At 38.9% G+C, this 19,839-nt stretch overlaps 1 protein-coding gene across 1 annotated transcript in view; it reads right to left on the minus strand.

Annotated features, from left to right (window-relative positions):
• Positions 1-3,191: 3,191 nt before the first annotated feature.
• carmil2 (capping protein regulator and myosin 1 linker 2) overlaps positions 3,192-19,839 on the minus strand; it is a 49,221-nt gene continuing 32,573 nt past the window's right edge. Inside the window, exons 31-40 of the mRNA XM_059334943.1 lie at positions 16,535-16,638; positions 12,586-13,483; positions 11,415-11,519; positions 9,223-9,259; positions 8,889-8,957; positions 7,456-7,691; positions 5,917-6,052; positions 4,486-4,575; positions 4,024-4,146; positions 3,192-3,920 (exon numbers count right to left, since the gene is read on the minus strand). Of these exons, the coding sequence (XP_059190926.1) occupies positions 3,364-3,920; positions 4,024-4,146; positions 4,486-4,575; positions 5,917-6,052; positions 7,456-7,691; positions 8,889-8,957; positions 9,223-9,259; positions 11,415-11,519; positions 12,586-13,483; positions 16,535-16,638 (2,355 nt within the window). The 3' untranslated portion in view covers positions 3,192-3,363. The remainder of the gene's footprint in view (positions 3,921-4,023; positions 4,147-4,485; positions 4,576-5,916; positions 6,053-7,455; positions 7,692-8,888; positions 8,958-9,222; positions 9,260-11,414; positions 11,520-12,585; positions 13,484-16,534; positions 16,639-19,839) is intronic.

A 19,839-nucleotide genomic window follows, 5' to 3' on the forward strand; every position in this document is an offset into this window, starting at 1 on the left:
TTAGCCTGGTTCCACGCCTCCAAGTTACCACTCGCATTTGAAATTTAACTAAGTGATTCAAAAGTCAGTTGCTTTTCTCCTTATTGGTTTCCCCTGCTGGAAAAACAACTGAGCTAGTCAAGGCCTTTGTGAGCAAAACTCACTTGGAATAATCATCTCGGTGTGCCAGAGGCAGAATCTGAATGAATATGGAGGACGCTGACAGCTATCAAGACTGTTGTGAAAGCACGGACAGAGAAAACAGACCTGAAATAAATGAGAACATTTACCTGGAGGCATGTCCTCTAAAGAAAGGTATTTATGCTGTTCTACCTGTTTTGAAATCAGTGTTTGGCCCCTCAGTGCCTGAGGAAACAGTAATCAAAGTGTATTGTCGTTTTTTTAATTGATGGTCTTAATGGAGGATAAGAACGACGTTAGACAATGACAAACAGTTGCTGCTGTGGACTACTGAACTCCTGCAGTGACTTTACATCTAGTGCCATGCATGTTTGTCAGTTTCTACCCCCTGACAACCTGTTTCACCTGTTATCTTAATTGTTAAAGGCCTAAAATTAGAATGATAGAATTAACTAGATTCTGAAAGTAAAAACCTCCTTATCACTTTATCCAATACATCAGGGTAGTGAAGGGACAATGAAGCTTTGTGAACCATTTGCTTTATTTTTTTACCCCACTAAATGGCGGTCTTGACTTTAAAAAAAAAGGCTTTATCAATGGTAATTGAGTGTGTTTTCAGCCCTTTGTTGAACAAAGAGTGCCATTTAGTGGGCTTTGTAAATAAAGCAAATAGTTCACAAAGTCCCTTCACTACATCAGGGGTTTGACCATAGCTAGGATAACGTAAGTTACAAACACACTTTATTGTTATACGTGTTTATGGTTCAGTGAAGGCAAGTATGAGCACAATAAACTCTTAATGGTCTCCATTTCCAGCCAATAACGATCTTATTTTGCAACTTCACACTATCTCCCTGAGCATGGCACTTTTATTCACTGATTTCCATACAGCTTAGTGATGTTTACTGAAAGCAAATTAGGAAATTGAACTATAGATTTAGGACTGTACTTCTTTGATTCCTGCGGTGTGTCTGGAATAGTGGACTCTAGTGAAGGATCAAAGAAGCTTCGTGAACCATTTGCTTTATTTACGGACCCCACTAGATGGCGCTCTTTGTTCAACAAAGCACACTCAATTACCATTGACCACAACTTTTTTTTCAAGCCAAGACCGCCATCTAGTGGGGTCAAAAAATAAAGCAAATGGTTCATGAAGCTTCATTGTCCCTTCACTAGTGGACAGCCTGTCTCATGTATGACTGGTTTCCTCAGAAGTCTGTGCTAGCAGGATGGAAAGCTTATTCTCTGCTTACCAATATGGCAGCTGTTTGAGGATGTGATGTAAACTGCAGGACCTCAGTAGTAACAGTTAGTTGAAGCATGCTTGATGTGTTGCAAAATAGATGACTTGGATTGACATAATACAAATGGACTGATTCTGCTTCTGTCTGGACTGGAAAGTGACATTGAATTGATGGATGCCACAGTGGTTGGTTGCTTCGGGGCAAAAAAAACTCCCTCAAAAACACCTAATGACAACATAATAGCAGAGGATTAAGAGGGCATTTAAAATGGGATTCAGAAATCATGCAATTAAAAATTTTGAGTCATAACGACGTAAACATTTACCAAAAGAGAAAAGAAAATTTGAAAAAATAAATAGGAACAAATGAGCTTTTGTGTCTAATTGCAGATTAATCACCTAAATCTAAGTCACAATGAAGTATGTCAACGTAGCTGAAGAGGCCTTTTTTTCTGACACCTGGTAATCTTCTGGTTAAAATAAGATATCAAGAAGGCAAAGTAAGAAGATACAGAAGATCATAATCATAATAAATATCATGTTTAAGCAGGTGATATGTGTCTCTGACATGATTTGTGCTGATGATCGACACTCAAAGGTTCTGTTAAATGAGCCATCCTTCTGCAGACAGCATAGAATAAAGATTTCACAACCACCCAGCCAACGCTCTCATCTATTTCCTCATTAAGCTGAGGCAAGCTGTGTCCCATTTCAGATTCAGCCTTCTTGAAAGAACTCGGCTGACTCTGAGTCTAAATGGTTTGTTCGGACTGAATGCAAAGTGGATTTTTAGGGATGAAATGGTTGCGTGTTAGGCTACTTAATGCAAAGATGTGAGTGGATGTGTGTGGTGCAATTTGAAGTTAAATTACTTCAACTTGAGCTAAAAATGAATGTTTATCCTGTAGCTTTATGGCACCAGTTTATCAATCTACAGAAAAGAGAATACAGTTATAAAGTTCCTGTAAATGTTTGACATCTCAGAGATTGAGCTGTCAACACAGACACAGCACACAGTTGCAAAAAAACCCAGTGATTGGATTAGTACAAATAATGTCGCACAAATTGCTGCGATCGGGCTATTGGCCAGTCACTAAATACTGGTTTGTGCAGTCTGTAGCCCCTTTCATAGTGCCGTTTCATGCTGGGACATTTACGGCTCTGTAATGTCTCACCTGCACTATGAACGCGCCAGAAGCAGGATGCCAGGATCACCAATTTTCCACCTCCAGAGGTAGTCACAGAGGTGGAAAATTGGTGGGACTGTTGGAAGCGGGACCACCCTAAATTGGCCATCCTGGCAAGGCAGAATATTTGACGTTGCGTGACATCTAACATACACCTCCCACTTGGTCCGACAGTCATCGAATCACCGCTCAGCTGCGGCCGTCGTCGCTTACTGTGCACAGTGTCCTACACTTATTGTAAACAAACCGGCATGCTAACTGTACACGTGGTGTCCGCCAATGATCGTAAACAAACCAGCTTTGCTAACTGTGCACAGTGTCCGGTGCTTGTTGTAAACAAACGGAGGTCTCTAAGTGAACACATACTGCTGCAGCACATACATACTGTACTGCTACAGAGCTAACTGTGTAGCCTATTAGCACTGTACCTTCGCGGGATCACTTTGAACGCCCTAGGGCGAAAAGTCAGAACAGATCTTTCCGGAAATATAGCGGGACATTAGCGGGACCGCACAATGAAAGGGGCTTGTGTTTATTCACCCCAAACAGCCAGTATAGCAGCTGTACAGATGTTAGCTGTTAGCTGGCAATACAATTATGCACCAACCGTGTGCTAAACTTTTAGTTGTCAGACTTTCAAAGAAGACAGCCCTGACATGGGACACAGCAGCTGTATCATACAGGAGGGTTCACCATCCATGCTATTCTTAGACCTCATATACCCTCCATGTTCCTGATCTCAGTGATGTCACAGACCCCTCCCTCCTCTCTCTCCCAGGTGTGTCTTTTTTGATGTTATTCAGTCTGTGTGTGTTATTCAGACAGAGGAGGCTCAGTTCTTTGGTCTGCTGGCTCTGCCTTCATTGTGTGCTGTTTAGAGACTGCCTCTCCGCGCTCCTGTGTGCTGTTTGTCACATCCGCTGTGGCTGGTACTGTACCGGGGCTCTTCTTCTTGTGGGACAGAGGGCTCACTTTGGGGTCTTCGGGGGATTCGGATGCACCTGGGATTGTGCTGGGAGCCTTTTCTTGGGTCAGTGGGAACACCGGCAGTTTTTCTACAGTTTTGGACAAAGTTGGGGCTGTGCTGGGGCTCTTTTTCTCTGACGTGGCAGTTACAGGAGGCTTTTCCAGGCTTTGGGTTAGTGTTGGAGGCCTCTCTACGATGGTTGGAGCTTTGTCGAGGGCTGCAGATGGACTGAAAAGTGGTTGGGGTGCTGGTGCTTCTTGTTGAGCTTGAGCTATACAAGAACACCCCAAGCCTGGGGTTTCCTGCTGGGTTTCAGCTACCGTCCCTCCACAGCCCATCCTTCCTCTCTCTAACTTAGGCTCCTCCTCCTTTTCTTCAGCTGTCTGTTTCCCTGTGCCACTGGCTGGATGGATGGAGAACATACAGACGGATAGAAAAATGTGTTTAGATCTCAGAAAGAAAGAAAACCAAGGAATCAAAGAATAAGAAAAATGACTCATAAACACCTCTTTTATTCTCCTGAGCTCGTTGTGCTTCCTCCCCACTAGATGGATCTTCAGTGCAGGTGGGCAGGTCGCCTCTGTTGCCCCGGAAACGGATGGGCGACCTCTGTAACACTGCCTTCAGCTCTGACAGAGATGGAGACAGAGATAGAGGGCTGTGAGACGATTGGAGTTAATCTTTAACTATGAGCATGTGTAAAAAAAAAAAACAACAAAACCTTAATGCCAACCACACATTAGAAGACAGTCACACACACACACACACACACACACACACACACACACACGTAAAGCAGCATTAATAAGCATTTATACATTTAAAAAAAGAAAGCTAAACTGTGTCAGTATGTATAATAAAGCAAATGGTTCAGGAAGCTTCATTGTCCCTTTACTAGCTTTTGGTATTCAGCGCTACCTGTATTTTGGTTTTTTATGTCTCCAATGAACACTTTGACAAAGGCTTACCTTGTGTCATGGCCAGAGTGTCCTCATGGACGGATACAGCTCTGCGTTGTGGGAGGGGCTTCAAGTGTTGTCGTGTCTTAGGAAGACTCTCTGAAAGTAAAGTAAACACAAAGAAACACACAAAAACACAGGACTTTAAAATCAGCTTTTCTTCAGGTAGTCAAGTGGCTAATAAATGTTAAACTAACCAACTTGACTTTTAATGATAACAAAAGAAGTAACATTTCAAAAAAAAAAAACATGTAATGTAATCAATAAAAACAATAACTTTACGTATATAGTACTTTTCAAAAAACAAGTTACAAAGGGCTTTACAAAGATATAAAAAAAAAAACAATTACCATATTAAGAGAGGTTTTAGGTGTGTGAATTAACAGAGGCCCCAAGATACAGTTTTATCCTGATACTTAAGTCACGATTTGACATTATTGAGATTTTATGCATTTTGCGATTTGGTGAATATTGCAATACAATATATTGCGGTTTCACTGTTTAACTGCATTTTGAGTTCACAAAATTAAATTCAATCAAGAACTGTTTTGTCAAATGAGAAAATTCTCAGTCTATTCATCTCACTTCAGTCTTTTTATTTCTCCACAAAGTCAAACCCACAGACTGACCAACAAAGTATTCAGTCAAGCTGAACTGATATCAAACATGTATGGACGACAACAACTGCAGCATTTTATCAGACTTTCCTCAACTTTAAGCTTCACTGCTCTGAATTGTTTTGAATGAAACATAAAAATTGCCTAACTTTGCAGCATTATTTCTACAATATTCCAATACGATATCCTGACGCATGGTGCCTATAGATTCCTTAGATCTTCTCGTCTCATATGATACCAGTATCTTCCTAAAAGTTAGCCTGTGACTGACAGGCCATCGGAACGCTAAATATTGATACTTGGCGGTCATGAATCGATATATTATCGCCATGCAAAATATTGTGATACTATACTGTATCAATTTTTTCCCCTCACCTCATTATAGTACTTTTCAAAAACAAGTTACAAAGTGTTTTACAAAGATATAAAAACAGAAACAATTACCAGATTAAGAGGGGTTTTAGGCGTGCATATGTTCATCAATTTCACAATCATTATTGTGATTAAAGTTATATAAATCTACATTTAAATGTCACATGTAAATGCAATCAAACCCTAAATGAATGCAACCTTACTAGATCAAATAAACCTACACGTACAATTTCTTCTCTTCCGTAGTGGTTTTATAGAAATTCACACCTTGATTTATTTGATTCTCACATGGTGCCCACATGTGACTTGTTACAACCAGATATGTTGAGTGTGTGATGCTTTTAGTATAGGGAGTATACAGTCTTATAAAAGCTCATAAACTTATTACATTATTATTATAAACATATATTATATACTAATATATCAGCCAAATCTGGACTGACTGGATTACCGTCAGTCACTGATTGTGCTTTCTCAGCGCGATCCTGTGTGCCGGGACCCCTCCATGTAGACGAGGCTGGAGAAAGCAGCTCCTTCCTGCAGGATGGAGCTGAGGCTGCACCCCAGGGATGCTCCTGGCTTCCATTCTAGGGATGAAGATCAGAGGGAGCTCAGTGGGCACAAACAATATGACTGGTGTGAGCATATGGAGGCAGAGGAGAATTGTGCCAATATGGAAATGGGCTTGTGGTAATACACCCATCTAAAAAGTATATTCCAACAGTTGCCATAAATCCTTCCTACGTGAATGTTTCAACTTTATGGTCATGTTGGAGGTTGTAGTTTTTGTTTCATAATATAAATGTTTTTACCCTCATTTACCTAAATTGGGTGGACAAAATGTCAAATTCAACATAAATGTGAAACTAATAAAGTATTTGATTCTACTTTAATTTCACTTATCATTTCATGACAAAAACTTCAATTTCTTTTCTCCCACACATGGAAATTAGACCATCGTGAGACAGTCAAATCTTTCAGTGAAAGTAATGAAATAGTTGTAAAGATGGTGTGCAAGGCCTCACAAGAACAAGAACTTTACTGTTTAGCATTTCCCATGTGATGCAACAGAGGGCACCATTCTGTGTATCATATGTTGCATCATTCTGCTGGAAATATATCAAATATCATAACAATCATAATATCTGGTCGGTGTTTTTATAATATTACATATTACTATGTTTGCAACAACTTTGTAGTCAGTATTGTGATTTTAAAAATTCCCTACCAGATACATATTTAAGATATATCTGCCTTAATGTTAGTAGTAATGTATCAGCATCAAAATGTACTGAAAGTATCAAAAGTAAAAGTACTGGTTATGCAGAATGGCTCCAATGTAATACATATTCTAAATATAACATTGGATTGTTATTATTGATGCTGATTTATGTAAGTAGCATTTTAATTTTGTAAGCTTTGGACTCATATTTACTACTAAATATACTGTTATGAGGTTTAATTTAAAAAAAAAAAAAGCTCAAAATCATTTTAAATTAGTCATGTTTTTTTAAAAATGTTAAATCTCGACCTGAAAAGCAACTAAAGCTGTCAGCTAAATGTAGTGGAGTAAAAAGTAAAATATTTGCCTCAAAATGTAGTGGAGCAGAAGTATAAAGTTACCTAACATAGAAATACTCAAGTAATGTACAAGTACCTCAAAAATTGTACTTAAGTACAGTACTTGAGTAAAACTTAGTTACATTCCACTACAGCACACCAGTAACTTTGACTTAAACTTTACTGCCACCTTGTGGTCTGTATCAATCACTGCACCCATTTTTTAATTCACAATACAAAAAACTGATGTTTCTATATTTATAATATTAAACCATTTTAATTATATGTTTTACTATATGAACAATAAATATCAATGCTGTTATTTACTAAACAAAAGTTCAAAGTAAATATCAAAAGAGAAATTCAAAGACGGCTTTTGCACTGGGTGTGAAGCCTTCCTTCTACATTTTCTGACTGAGTGCTGTATTACCTGTGCTGTAGTCTCTCCTGACCTGCCATCATGAGTGTGTGCTCTGAGCTGGACTCTCCCTGTGCTGCTGGAAGGAGAAGCAGAGGAGGGACGAACTCCTCCTCCTGAAGGAGAAGCGGGGGTGGGGAGGGAGGGTTTGGCTGCGATGGCAGGTTTGGGTGGCATGGCGGGCTTCGGGTAAAGGGGCAGCTCTGGTCGGATAGGGTCCAGCGCTTTAATAGGATGCCTGGGGTCAGCTGGAAACAGACGGTGCAACAGACATGAAATCATGTCAACAACAGCATCAATGTGTTAGTTTGTCTCTCAAGAATTTTCTGGTCTAAATCTTTAAAGACACCTCCCAAATATATTGTTTTCATATTTGAATGTGTTAAAACAGATGATCACTGCTGTGAAAATAAACTTCAGTGTGCGTGTTCATGAGGACGATGTGTTTTACCTAGTGAATGGACAACAAAGCTTCCTGAACCGTTTGCTTTATTTACGGAGCCCACTAGATTTCGCTCTTTGTTCAACAAATTGCTGAAAACACACTCAATTACCATTGCTAAAGCCTTTTTTTTGAGCCAAGACCGCCATCGTGGAAAGACACTGTAAAAACAAGCATTATCGTTGGAGTATGAACCTTCCAATGGTTCTTTAATGGATCATCAATTACTAAAGTTTCCCTTCAAAAAAGTAACCAAAACAAAGCTTCAAGACATTCCTTTAAAATCCCTATATTCTAAACATGACCTAAAATAAACCATTCTGAATAACTACATCCTGTTAAAAACATTAAATTATGCACTCTTTAACAACACTGTAAGGCCATGATTGATTCTGCTGAGACAAACGGTCACGTGACAAATATACACTAAAAATCTGTTTACATGGACCCGAGAGGAGAGGACAGTAGAAGTTGGAAAAATGGAAATAGTGAAATCTGTCTAACGTGGAGACCCATTTATGTTATATTTTATAAATGCTATAAATATAAATTCCATTGTATTCCAATTTGTGCTTTATGACTTATGTCATTGTAACTGTTTTATTCTGCACAAAAGACAATTTTGAGTTGTTCTATATTGTGGTGAAATACAAGGCTTCAGTGATGTAAAAAGAGCAAATGCCCTGAAACTGCTTGGGGTTCAGAGGTTTCAATTCAATTCAATTCAATTCAATTCAATTCAATAAAATTCAATTGTTATAGCCCAGAATCACAAATCACAGATATGCCTCAAAGGGCTTCACAGACTGTACAGGGTAAGACACCCTCTGTCCTTTAACAGTGGTGCTCTATGGCACAGAATAAGAACATATGTCAGGCTTTGATACACACACACAATACATGCTAGCAGGATCACCTCATAATTCACTCATTGGTTTGGCTCTGCACATTGCACTATTGTTTATTTGTTTCATTATTTGTATTTCGATGTGGGAGTAGATACCTGATGAAGTGGACATGGTTCTGGGCTTCATGAATGTGGGAGGTGGTACAGGTTTGTCCAGGATCGCACCTGAGGGACAGAGACATTAGATAATAGTACAGCCAAGGGTCCATTTTCATCCAATCCAATGTAATACATGTACATGCAGTAATAACAACATGAATCAACTGAAGCCATTATAATCAAGTCAAAGCATAAGTGATCACAGGTGTTACAAAATCAGCTGAAAGTGATAATGCAGCTGCAACAAAAGTGCTGTCATTAAACATTAAAGCATTGTAGATTACTATTACACATACATTTACTTTCATAAAACTTTTAACTTAAAACTCACCTTCAGAGTTGGCCTTTCTGAGCTCCTCATCTTTATTCTACATCAGACACATTGGACAACATTAAACTACATTAAACAACATTAAACACAGTATTTAAGACACTGTCATTATAGGCACTACAATGAAATTCTGTTTGGTAACTTTCAGACAACTTGCTAAAAGATCACGCTACAATGGTAAAACCCAGAAAATGTATAATCTTCAACTATAAGGGAAAAATGTTATATTACACTGTGCACTCTAAGCTACAAGTGATAATACACAAGTATTTACTACAGGAAAGATATTTACAGAGAAGATTATTAGAGTCTTATGTTGGTCCATGGTCCATCCTGTCAGTTATCATACCATTGTACTCACCAAGCTACTTGCTGAGGTCTGGGAACATAAAGACATGACTACCATAAGCGTGAATTTGCAATAGCTGCATCCACACTTTCATGCATTTGCACACACACAACCACACAAATATTTGACCTCCATGCCAAATTTCATACTCCTAGGGCCAAAACTCTGACAGTTCTGAACAAGTTGCGCTCTACAACGTTAGGATTGATCAGCGCGGTGCCCTAACATCCTGCGTCAACTGTATAGTACGTATTAAGTTGTTTATTAACCATGATTAAAACAACATGAGACCTTGCATAATTATAGAGGGTTTTCACAACAGGTCATCGGCATGTCATCAGACAGGAAGTCACCATATTGGAGAAACTCTGCACATAGGCACTGAAGTAGATCGGGAAAATGGTGAATTATTGTCGTGTTCAGACTGAGAAAAACTTCCAAAAGTTATTAGAAACCAGGAAGAGGAATGCCAGAAATAATCAGAGGAAAGGAGGTGTTTGTTGTTGGCAAAGCTCACTCACTCTTGTCAGGTAAGTGAAATGTTGATTGCAGCAGCTCAAAACATATTTTCTAGTGTAATGATAATAATATTTTTAATAGTAAAAATAATTATTGCTTTTATTGTTTTTACTGTTTGCTTATTTTACTGTAAATCATTTTGGTAGGACACTGGCTACTTTAAATATGCTATATAAATAAAGCTGATATTGGCATTGACATAATATAATTCATATCAAGCTACGGCATGTGGCATTAATGACTTAATATGTTCTTGTGATCGTTCTTAAAATGTAGAGCTAAAATGTGTTGTATTATGCTACGCAAATAAACCATAATTTCCTTGAAATATTGCATCTTTTCTTGTGGTCCAACTCCTTCCCTATTATGCTTTTGCATCTTGGACGTGTTTTTATGATTTTTTCTGATGTTTAGACATGTTTAAATTAACTTTAAGTATCCAAAGCGCACAATTCTCCACTGTACTACGTTCAGTTGTTACCACTGAGTGCCCCCAATATGGTCCGGGTTACCGTCCAGAACATGACGTCGATGAAAAACCCTCTGTAAGTTAACCCTAACCCTAAAGTTACCGTTCCCCATTAGACGTTAAGCTTTTTTTCTTTTTTTTTACCAATCCACACTAAATTCAAGTATTCAAGTCTTTGCTTCTCTGCTGCACAGCAGGGTGTCAAACCCCCAGTCCAAGGTTTGAGAGTCCCATGACTTCCAACCTGAGCTAACCAGCCAGTTGTGGAAAAAAAATCCCTCAAAAAGGTTTTTAACGTTAATGTAAAGCCACAAGGACATAAGTCATCACAGTGACCAATCATAGCGTCACAGGGCGGGTCTAGTTCGGAACTGCAGTGGGATCCATAATAACGCATTGGAGCCACCCACTCTCAGTTTAATTTTTTTCAGAAACCTTGAGTTCATGGAGGCTACGTCCTGTGATCTTTACACAACATATACAGTATACTGAAAGGTCAGCACCTGTACTTAAGTGCACACAACCTGAATTCATTGAGATTTTGCCAGATATGTGTCAATTGTTTCAAATTGTGGGACTATGCATTACATTAAAGTTCTAGATTTGAAATACATATCCAATAAATAAATGTTTTTACTCATGTTGTTTTGTGTTATGATTGTCATAACTATGCACCCTATGCAGTGGCACTTTCAATTTGGTTGTATAGTGAACTATATAATGACAATAAAGACTATTTGATTTGATTTTGATTTGATTTGATAACCTCCACAGACTTCAGGCTGTCTAAAGTCCTACATAAACCTGTTAAAATGTGTTCATCCACACACAGACAATCATTGGCACCCATCCTACCTGGCTCGCCTTGGTGTCGGCAGGTGGAGTTTTGGCCACGCCCATTCTGTGCAGCATCACCTGAAGCCTCTGTTCAAAACTAGACGTGCTCTCAGACGCATGTTTCTAGAAGATCACACACAGACATTTCGAACGATGAATGGGAATTTCACACACACACACACACACACACACACACATACTGCTGGCTGAGTTCACTGTTGCTAAAATACTATCATAACATCATAAATGTGGACCAAACTGATGCTGATATCAAGTGAGCAGGAGATGTTTGGAGCTGATAGATGCGAATGTTGGATAATTAAAAGATAAAAACTGTTGCCGGGATTATTTGTCTCCAGCTTTTAAAGAATTCAGCAGCCAAGGTTTCAGCTCCTGCTGACAGCTGTGATCACATTAACTCACCGATACATTCTTGGCTCTTGATACGTCTCTTATCTGTCAGCTCAAGAATCTGATTAAGAGCCTCTTCAGTCCTCGGTCTAGACTTTTAGACGGACTGTTTACATGTCAAAGTCCTTTTACTACAAAAGTAGTAATTCTAAAAATCACTTTACATTCAGACCACTCACGACACAACTGTAGGGCCAGGTTATATTGTTATTGATAAATTATATTTATTGATAAAACCTCAGTGACAGAGGAAATATAATATTATTTGCTGTTGTTAGGTGCACTTAAAATCTAACCAGCTCACATTAATTAAATTAAAGCTCACATAAATGCATCAAAAATAATACAATAATATATTTGGACAATCTGAGTGGATCCATTCTGCACTGCGAATACTTTTACTTATGATACTTTAAGTACATTTTGATGCTTATACTTTTGTACTTTTACTTGTAGTGGAGTAATTTCACAGTGTTGTATTAGTACTTTTACTTAAGTAAGGGATCTGAATACTTCTTCCACCACTGCATCGCTACATGTCTCAAACACATTTTGTACAAGTGAAATCAGAGGTATTCACGGCCTTAAAGCTAAGGTCAATACAAATCAATACCTTGTGCAGGTTTTGAGTTTTATTGACACTAGCTTTACAGTGTATGAAACAGCAACCAAGTAGAATAGACTGAGAATAATTGAGTGTGTGGTGTTTTTTAGTGTCTACCCTTCTCCTGTCAGATGATCTGATGATCTGTGTGTGTGTTCATTGTGTCAGACTGACCTTACTGTGTGTGTCATCCTTGTCTTCAGGCTCTAATCCCGTCAGCAGTATGAGACTCTGGCTCTTGCCTTCTCTCAGGGACCTCTTGGTCACCTTCAGTCTCCTCTCTCCGTACGGAGTCCCCTCTAACTTCATTTCCTTCATCTGCACACCCTCCTCAGTGAGAGGGGAGGTGACTACGGGACTGGGGGATCGACCTGGCAAGACAGGAAGGGCCTCTTCTTCCAGGTTGGAAATCGTGACGGTGGTGAGTTCAGGGCTTGTGGCGATGACGGGGTGAGGGGGAGCGGCCTCACTGGAAGGCGTCGTCGTGGTTAATGTCTTTGCGGGCGCCATCGTTCCCCTCGCATCGCCTGCAAGGTGTTGGCTGGTGGCAACGGTTCCTTCTGTGGTGGCGGCATCGTTAGAAACGTTAGCATCCTCCACTGACCTTGCCCCTCTCCCCTTCTCTCTCTCCCTTTCTCTCTCTCTTTCTTTGGCCTCGCGGAGGGGTCGAATGAGGTCTGCAATGGAGGTCCTTTTAACCTTCACCCCCTCTGCTCCTCCTCCCTCTCCCCCTCCTGCCTTGGTGGCTCGGCCGGCTCGAGCCCTCTTGAAGGCAAAGAAGTCGCCAAACTTTTTCTTGATGTTTTTGGTGGGAAGTGTGGTGGTGGTGATGGTGGTGGTAGTGGTGGTGACAGAAGAGGGGGCGGGGGGAGTGGAGGATGTAGAGAGGGGGGAAACATCAGTGGAAGTAAAGGATGTGTCAGTAGATGGGAGTAAAGGAGAGGTGACAGTGGAGGTGGTAGAGGATGTGATATTGTCAGACGAGGAGGAAAAGGGGGTTGAGGCTGAGGGGGTGGAGCTTGACTCTGGGGGAGTGGCTTGGGCAGGGATTGACTCCTCCCACCGGCCTTTTCTGCAGCAGGGAGACAGCAGAAAGAGCAACAGACAAGAAGAGACACTCAGTACTACAACTACTGCTACAGGACTCAAGACACATGCTCAGCTCAGGTACACAACAAAAAAGGGTCATGCAAAGATCCCACAGAGCAAAAACATCTTGGTGAGGCCTGGCACGGTGATGTCGGTCAGTTGGTCAATCTTTCAACACTTTGTGTGTGTAGATGACTGCCGGATTACCACAATATTTGGTTTGGATATTAATCGTCCCTCAGTTATTTTGTCACCCCCTGACCTTTCATCTACCATCACTGCCAGAGCCAAAATATCCACAATTGTGGCATAAAGACCATAAATATAACTAGTGAAGGGACAATGAAGCTTAGTGAACCATTTGCTTTATTAACCAAACCCACTAGATGGTGCACTTTGTTCAACAATGGCTGAAAACACACTCAATTATCATTGCTAAGTCTTTTTTTCCAAGCCAAGGCCGCCATCTAGTGGGGTAAAAAAATAAGGCATGAAGCTTCAGTGTCCCTTCACTAAATATAACGTTGTTTAAATACATCCATGAAGAACATTTATGGTTCTTTTAGGCTTTTTAAATCTTTTTTCTTCACTTCAAGTACAGGTGGAACTTCAAGATTGTGAATTCTGTTAAATGTGGACAGCAGTTCTGTGGACGAACAGCTGCAGCTGCTGATAAGCTGCTTTTGCTCTGTGGCTGGTGTGGACAAACGGTGAAAATGAAAATGTTTAAAAATGGAGACCAACTGCAGGGCAGTCAATGGACACGGTTCTGTTTATACTACTTTGGATGGCTGGGACTCACCGCTACATACATGGACTATGATTTGAGTTTAAGCTGTCATTCTGTAATGTATATATTCCTGGTTAAACTAAAAAGCAGGTCAGGTCAATTTACATTGATGAACATTACAGAGGATTAACATCCCCCATGCAGGACCACCTGTTACAATGAAATTGTAGTTATGTGATGATGCTTGAACCAGTTTGCTGAATAAGACTGTGAGATACAGCTAGAGGGACCACTAACTGAGATTATTTTGCAAACCACTTCAAGCCACTGCTGTTGACTGAAAATGACATCGACTGGATGGAGTCATAGTGATCAGGGCAACCTAACACATCCCCAAACAGCGTCATGATCAAGTGATTACAAAATGGCAATTCACTCTTAAGATCTGGCTTTAATACAATCATCTTAATTATTTTTTTTGTTCAGCAAACTCAGAGACAAAGGATGTTGTGTGCACTGAGGGGACACAGGGTTTGTTAAACACTACAAAAAACATTCAACATGCATTCTACACAAGGCCGAAATCACAAACACATTGATTACACAACGATGCACTCTTATTGCTGCAGTTTGCAGGAGAGGTTTGGATTTGGCCTTCTCGATGCAGAAAATGCAATTACAGCAGTAGAAGCTCTCTGCTCACCAGTTTCAGTGAATAGTGGTTGTTTTGCAGTGTTAAGAATGAATGGATGTCAAATCTTTCCACAATTTTTTACTATGACAACAGAGCTTGCGTGTTTGTTGTCATCAGTGTTGGAATGTAGCAAAGTACATTTACTCAAGTACTTTACTTCAGTACAATTTTGAAGTATGTTTACTTTACTTGAGTATTTCCATTTTATGTAACTTTATACTTTTGCTCCACTACATTTAGCTGACAGCTTTAGTTACTTTTTATGTTGAGGTTTAACATAAAAACATGGTCAATTTAAAGTGATTAGACTTTATTTTTTTATTTATTATTTTTTTTACAAATTAAACCACATAAAAGTAAATTAAGTTGTTAAAATGATCCTTATCTTTTCAAAATTAAAAAACTGCTTACACAAATCCATCAGATATAATAATCCAGTAATATATTTAGAATATACAAAACAATCTGAGTGTGCCCAGTCTGCATAACGAGTACTTTTACTTTTGATACTTTCAGTACGTTTTGATGCTGATACTTTTTGTACTTTTACTTCAGTAAGTTTTGAATGCAGGACTTTAACTTGTAGTGGAGTAATTTCACAGTGTGGTATTAGTACTTTTATTCAAGTAAGGGATCTGAATACTTTTTCCACCAATGGTTGACATTATCTTTAGCATGCTATATATTAAACATTTTTTAAACGTTTTTAAAGTAGTGGTTTTAATGTATATTGCTATTTTCTGTCGCTTTTATATGTTGGAAAACATTAAATAAAATAGTAAATGTAGCATGTTTTTTGTAATGTAGTAAAATCCTAATAAAAACACAATAAATTTACAATAATATAAATGATAAATCTTGCAGTAAATCTTGGGCTGTTCTCAAGAAACCCTGGCACCCTCTCTAGGACTGCTGGTTAAGTGGATCGCTTTGGTGAAACAAAAGAACATTTACATCCAACATACAGCTTTGATTTTCCATTTTGAAAGTCAGAAACTGGATTAGTTCTGTCCACTGATTGGCTAACACTGTCAATCATTACTTGACTCGAGTGAGTGGAAGAATATAAGAGTATGGTGTATGGTAAGACTGATTGGTACTTTCAGTCAATCATGGCTTTTAGTCATAACATTTTTTTAATTTTGCTGTCAATTAGTAGACATCAGAGAAATAACTCCCAGTACAGTGCTGTCTGCCTGCAGTGGATATTTAGCAAAGAGGAAAAAGTGTGTGTGTGTGTGTGTGTGTGTGTGTTTGAGAGAGAGAGAGAGAGAGAGAGAGAGAGAGAGAGAGATTGTATGTTTTGTTAACTCCTGGGGACCTATACATGTTTAAAAACTGACCTTTTAGGGACCAAGAGTCTTCTTGGGGACCCAAGACTGGTCTTCATACAGCAAAACATAATTTATGAGGTTGTGATTAAGGTTAGGGTAAGGTTAGGGTAAGGCATGACTCGGTTAGGGTTAGGGTTAGAGCTTGGGTTTGGGTTTGGGTTTGGGTTAGGCTATCTAAAATGAATGAAAGTCAGTGCAATGTCATAAAAAGGATAGGTGCATGCTTCCTGTGTGTTTGTGTGTGTGTGTGTATTTATGTGCATGTGTCCAACTCACAGTGCATAGTCAGGGATGATTTTCTTGGTGAAGAACTCCTCTACTCCTTCATCCACTCTGCCCATCACCTCACTGACCTCATTCTCTACCTTTGAAACCGGCTCCTGGAACAAAAAAACACAACAGAACAACTTAAAGAATTGTACCCGAATCTTAAATGAACTGCTAATATCTGGGATTTTAGAAATATGATCAATCTTGATAGGGAGTTCTGAGGTGAAAAATGGAGTAAAGTGAGAGTTTCTGTAATAATATTTATTTTCTTTCTTTTTTATCATTCTTTTTCATTTCAGTTCAGTATGGACATTACATCTTGAACATTTCTGGGACATCTTGACATTAAATTAAGTAATATTAGATACAGTAGAAGTACAAAAGACAAAGAAAAACATCACATTTAAAGGGAGGGGGTGACCACTGATTGAAAGCTTTCTATACCTTTACTTTTACTTATATCAAATAATCACAACAATACGCAGTGGAGTACGTCTCTACTTATTCTAAGGTGAGTGTAATGTGTGCCTCAACATAATCCAGGAAAGGTCCCCATGATTTATTGAATTTTTTTGCTGATCCTTTCAAAGAATATCTTATATTTTAAAGTTTGAGAAAGTAAAGTGCATCCTTGACCCAGTGTGTAAATGTTGGGGGTTGCAGTCCTTCCACCGATTATAATATTTATGTCAGTAATGAACTTAATCAATATTACATGCCCAATAGTGAAGAATAAAGTTGGTTAAGGCCAGACCGGCTGATTCCCTCAGGAGCTTTAAAATGGCTTACATGGAGATTTGTTTGCCCATAGAAAAGCTGACATCATCTGATCTAGATGTCTAAAGATTTTCTTAAAAAAACTGTGAGGTGTTGGAACAGATCACCATTTTTATAAGGTTAACCCGGCGAATTAGAGACCAACAAGCTATGTCAAGTTTACATTAGTCAACAAGAAGGTGAAAATGTTTGTCAAAAAGATTATTGAACACAATAACTAACAGTATGTACACTTTGCATTGTGGGTGTGTTTGTGTTTGTCTGCCTTCCAGAGGAGAAAAAATACACATAAATATACAATTCTTCTTCTTTTGACTGAGAAACACAGATGTGAGTGACAAAATGTTTCATAAAGGGCAGAAATATTTGGCATCATTAGGGCAAAAATTCTCTCTCTCTTTCTCTTTGCTCTCTGTCCTAAGCCCCTCCCACCAGAGATGCACATGCACACGCTTCATACACAACCTGTAGGAGTACTCATCTTTAATTGCAAAGCAAATCAAGCAAACTAGTAGACATGTGAAGCACTTAAAACTTGAAACTGTGCTTTTAGGCTCTGTATTACGACAGGAACATTAATGGCTGTGGCTAAACTATTAGATAAGAGACTTTATTGTCATAATATGGTTTAATTGGCAGCAGTAGGAAGTGGTGGAGTCGGTGAAGCACTTCAGAGGTGGGAAAAAATGTTTCTAATAGTTTGATTGCTAAGTGTAGCCAAAGGCTCATAGAGTGGCATGCATGGATCCACTTCAGGTCTGACAGACAGCGATATATGTTCATTTCAATGTTGATATGTCTACAGCCGTCTTTTCATTGCTTGAATTTCCACACAAACTTGAAGCTGCTGTCACAGAAAAGCTCCGCAGTCTGAGCATGCTAGAGGGACAAGAGGCCGAAGCCACATCACCACTGTAACTATCTATATCATGACCTTTGTGATATAACAAACATAAAAAACATAAACAGAGTCTCCCACACAGCCACAGAGCTTCAGTATACATCCAGCAGACCAGCAGCTCTCCTGACTGTTTCACAGCAAAATTTTAACTACGTCTTTTAGTTATTTTACTATGTTTATCTGTTTGATTGAATTGTTATATTTATAGCATAATTTTAGATTTATACACTTATTATTTATTGCTGATTGTTATATGGAAATGTTTGTTTTATTGTTGATTCTATGTACAGCACTTTGGAGACGTTCTTGTTGTTTAAATCTGCTATACAAATAAAGTGAATTGGATTGGATTGAAATGTTGCTCCATGGATAATAAACTCAACTACCTTTGTACTGCACTGTATATAGCGCGTCTGATACCAAATAATGTCTTGATTGCATTCATTAAAATCTTTAAATCTTTAATCGAATCCAATTGAGCTGAAAAAAATCAAATCAAATCAAATCTTTCTCCTTCCTATTGAATAGAGTGACTTTGGGGAAATTCATTTTACACACACGCACAAGCACGCACGCAAGCACACACACACACACACACACACCATATTCGATCAATTAAACTTTTGGGTTATGTAGTACAATGTAGTAATTTGACGAAAATGAAACACAGTTTATATGTATCCTGTTCAAGCAACATTAATTCCCTCAGACATTTTAACCTTTGTCATTATCAGAGCAACTGTAGATTAAAAACATTTTGTTGAGTTTTGAGTTGGGACCTGCCTGAGCTGCTGTGGACTAAGCAATAGGGAGCTCCAGTCCAGGACATTTGTCATGTGTAAGCAAGATTCTAACTGGGTCAAACCCAGTCTGCAGAAACTCACTTATATTAGCCTACTGAAGTTGCAAAAGCCTTCTGTTAACCCTTTACATTTACAACATGTCATCTTTCCCTGTTCTCTCTCAACATGTTTCTACATGTAGACTTTTTTTAAGCACCTGAGGCAGAAAAAGAGTCAAATAGAAGGACAGCCACATATCTGTCGAGGGGGAAATCGACAGTCACAATTAGCAATATGCCAAACATCTTCACTTTATGTATATCGACTGTAGATATTGAGGAAAAATGCATATGCATATAATTATGCATCTATGACATAATTAGAGCAACATTTGCAACGCGTTCACAGATTTCTGACTGCAAAGTAGCCATAACTGGCAGTTTAATGTAAGCCAAGCCCAATATTAACACTACCAAAATAAATATTACTCCTTTTCTATTGAGAAAGGCGTAATATACACTCACCGGCCACTTTATCATATACACCTTTTAAAGACATGTTGAAGACAAGCTGCTGAAGTTCAAAGCGAGCATCAGAATGGGGAAGAAAGGTGATTTAAGTGACTTTGAATGTGGCATGGATTAGGGCTGCACACTTATGGCCAAAATGATAATCACGATTATTTTTGATCAATATTGTAATCACGATTATTCATCACGATTATTCATCATGTTAGGGAAAACATCTGTATTTTCATTGCACTACTTTTAAACAAACAAAAGGAACAGTTTTTAGCGTGTGCACAGTGTCCGGTGCTTGTTGTAAACAAACAGAGATAAGTGAACACCTCC

This window comes from Centropristis striata, chromosome 6 (genome assembly GCF_030273125.1).
Source record: "Centropristis striata isolate RG_2023a ecotype Rhode Island chromosome 6, C.striata_1.0, whole genome shotgun sequence".
Lineage (NCBI taxonomy): Eukaryota > Metazoa > Chordata > Actinopteri > Perciformes > Serranidae > Centropristis > Centropristis striata.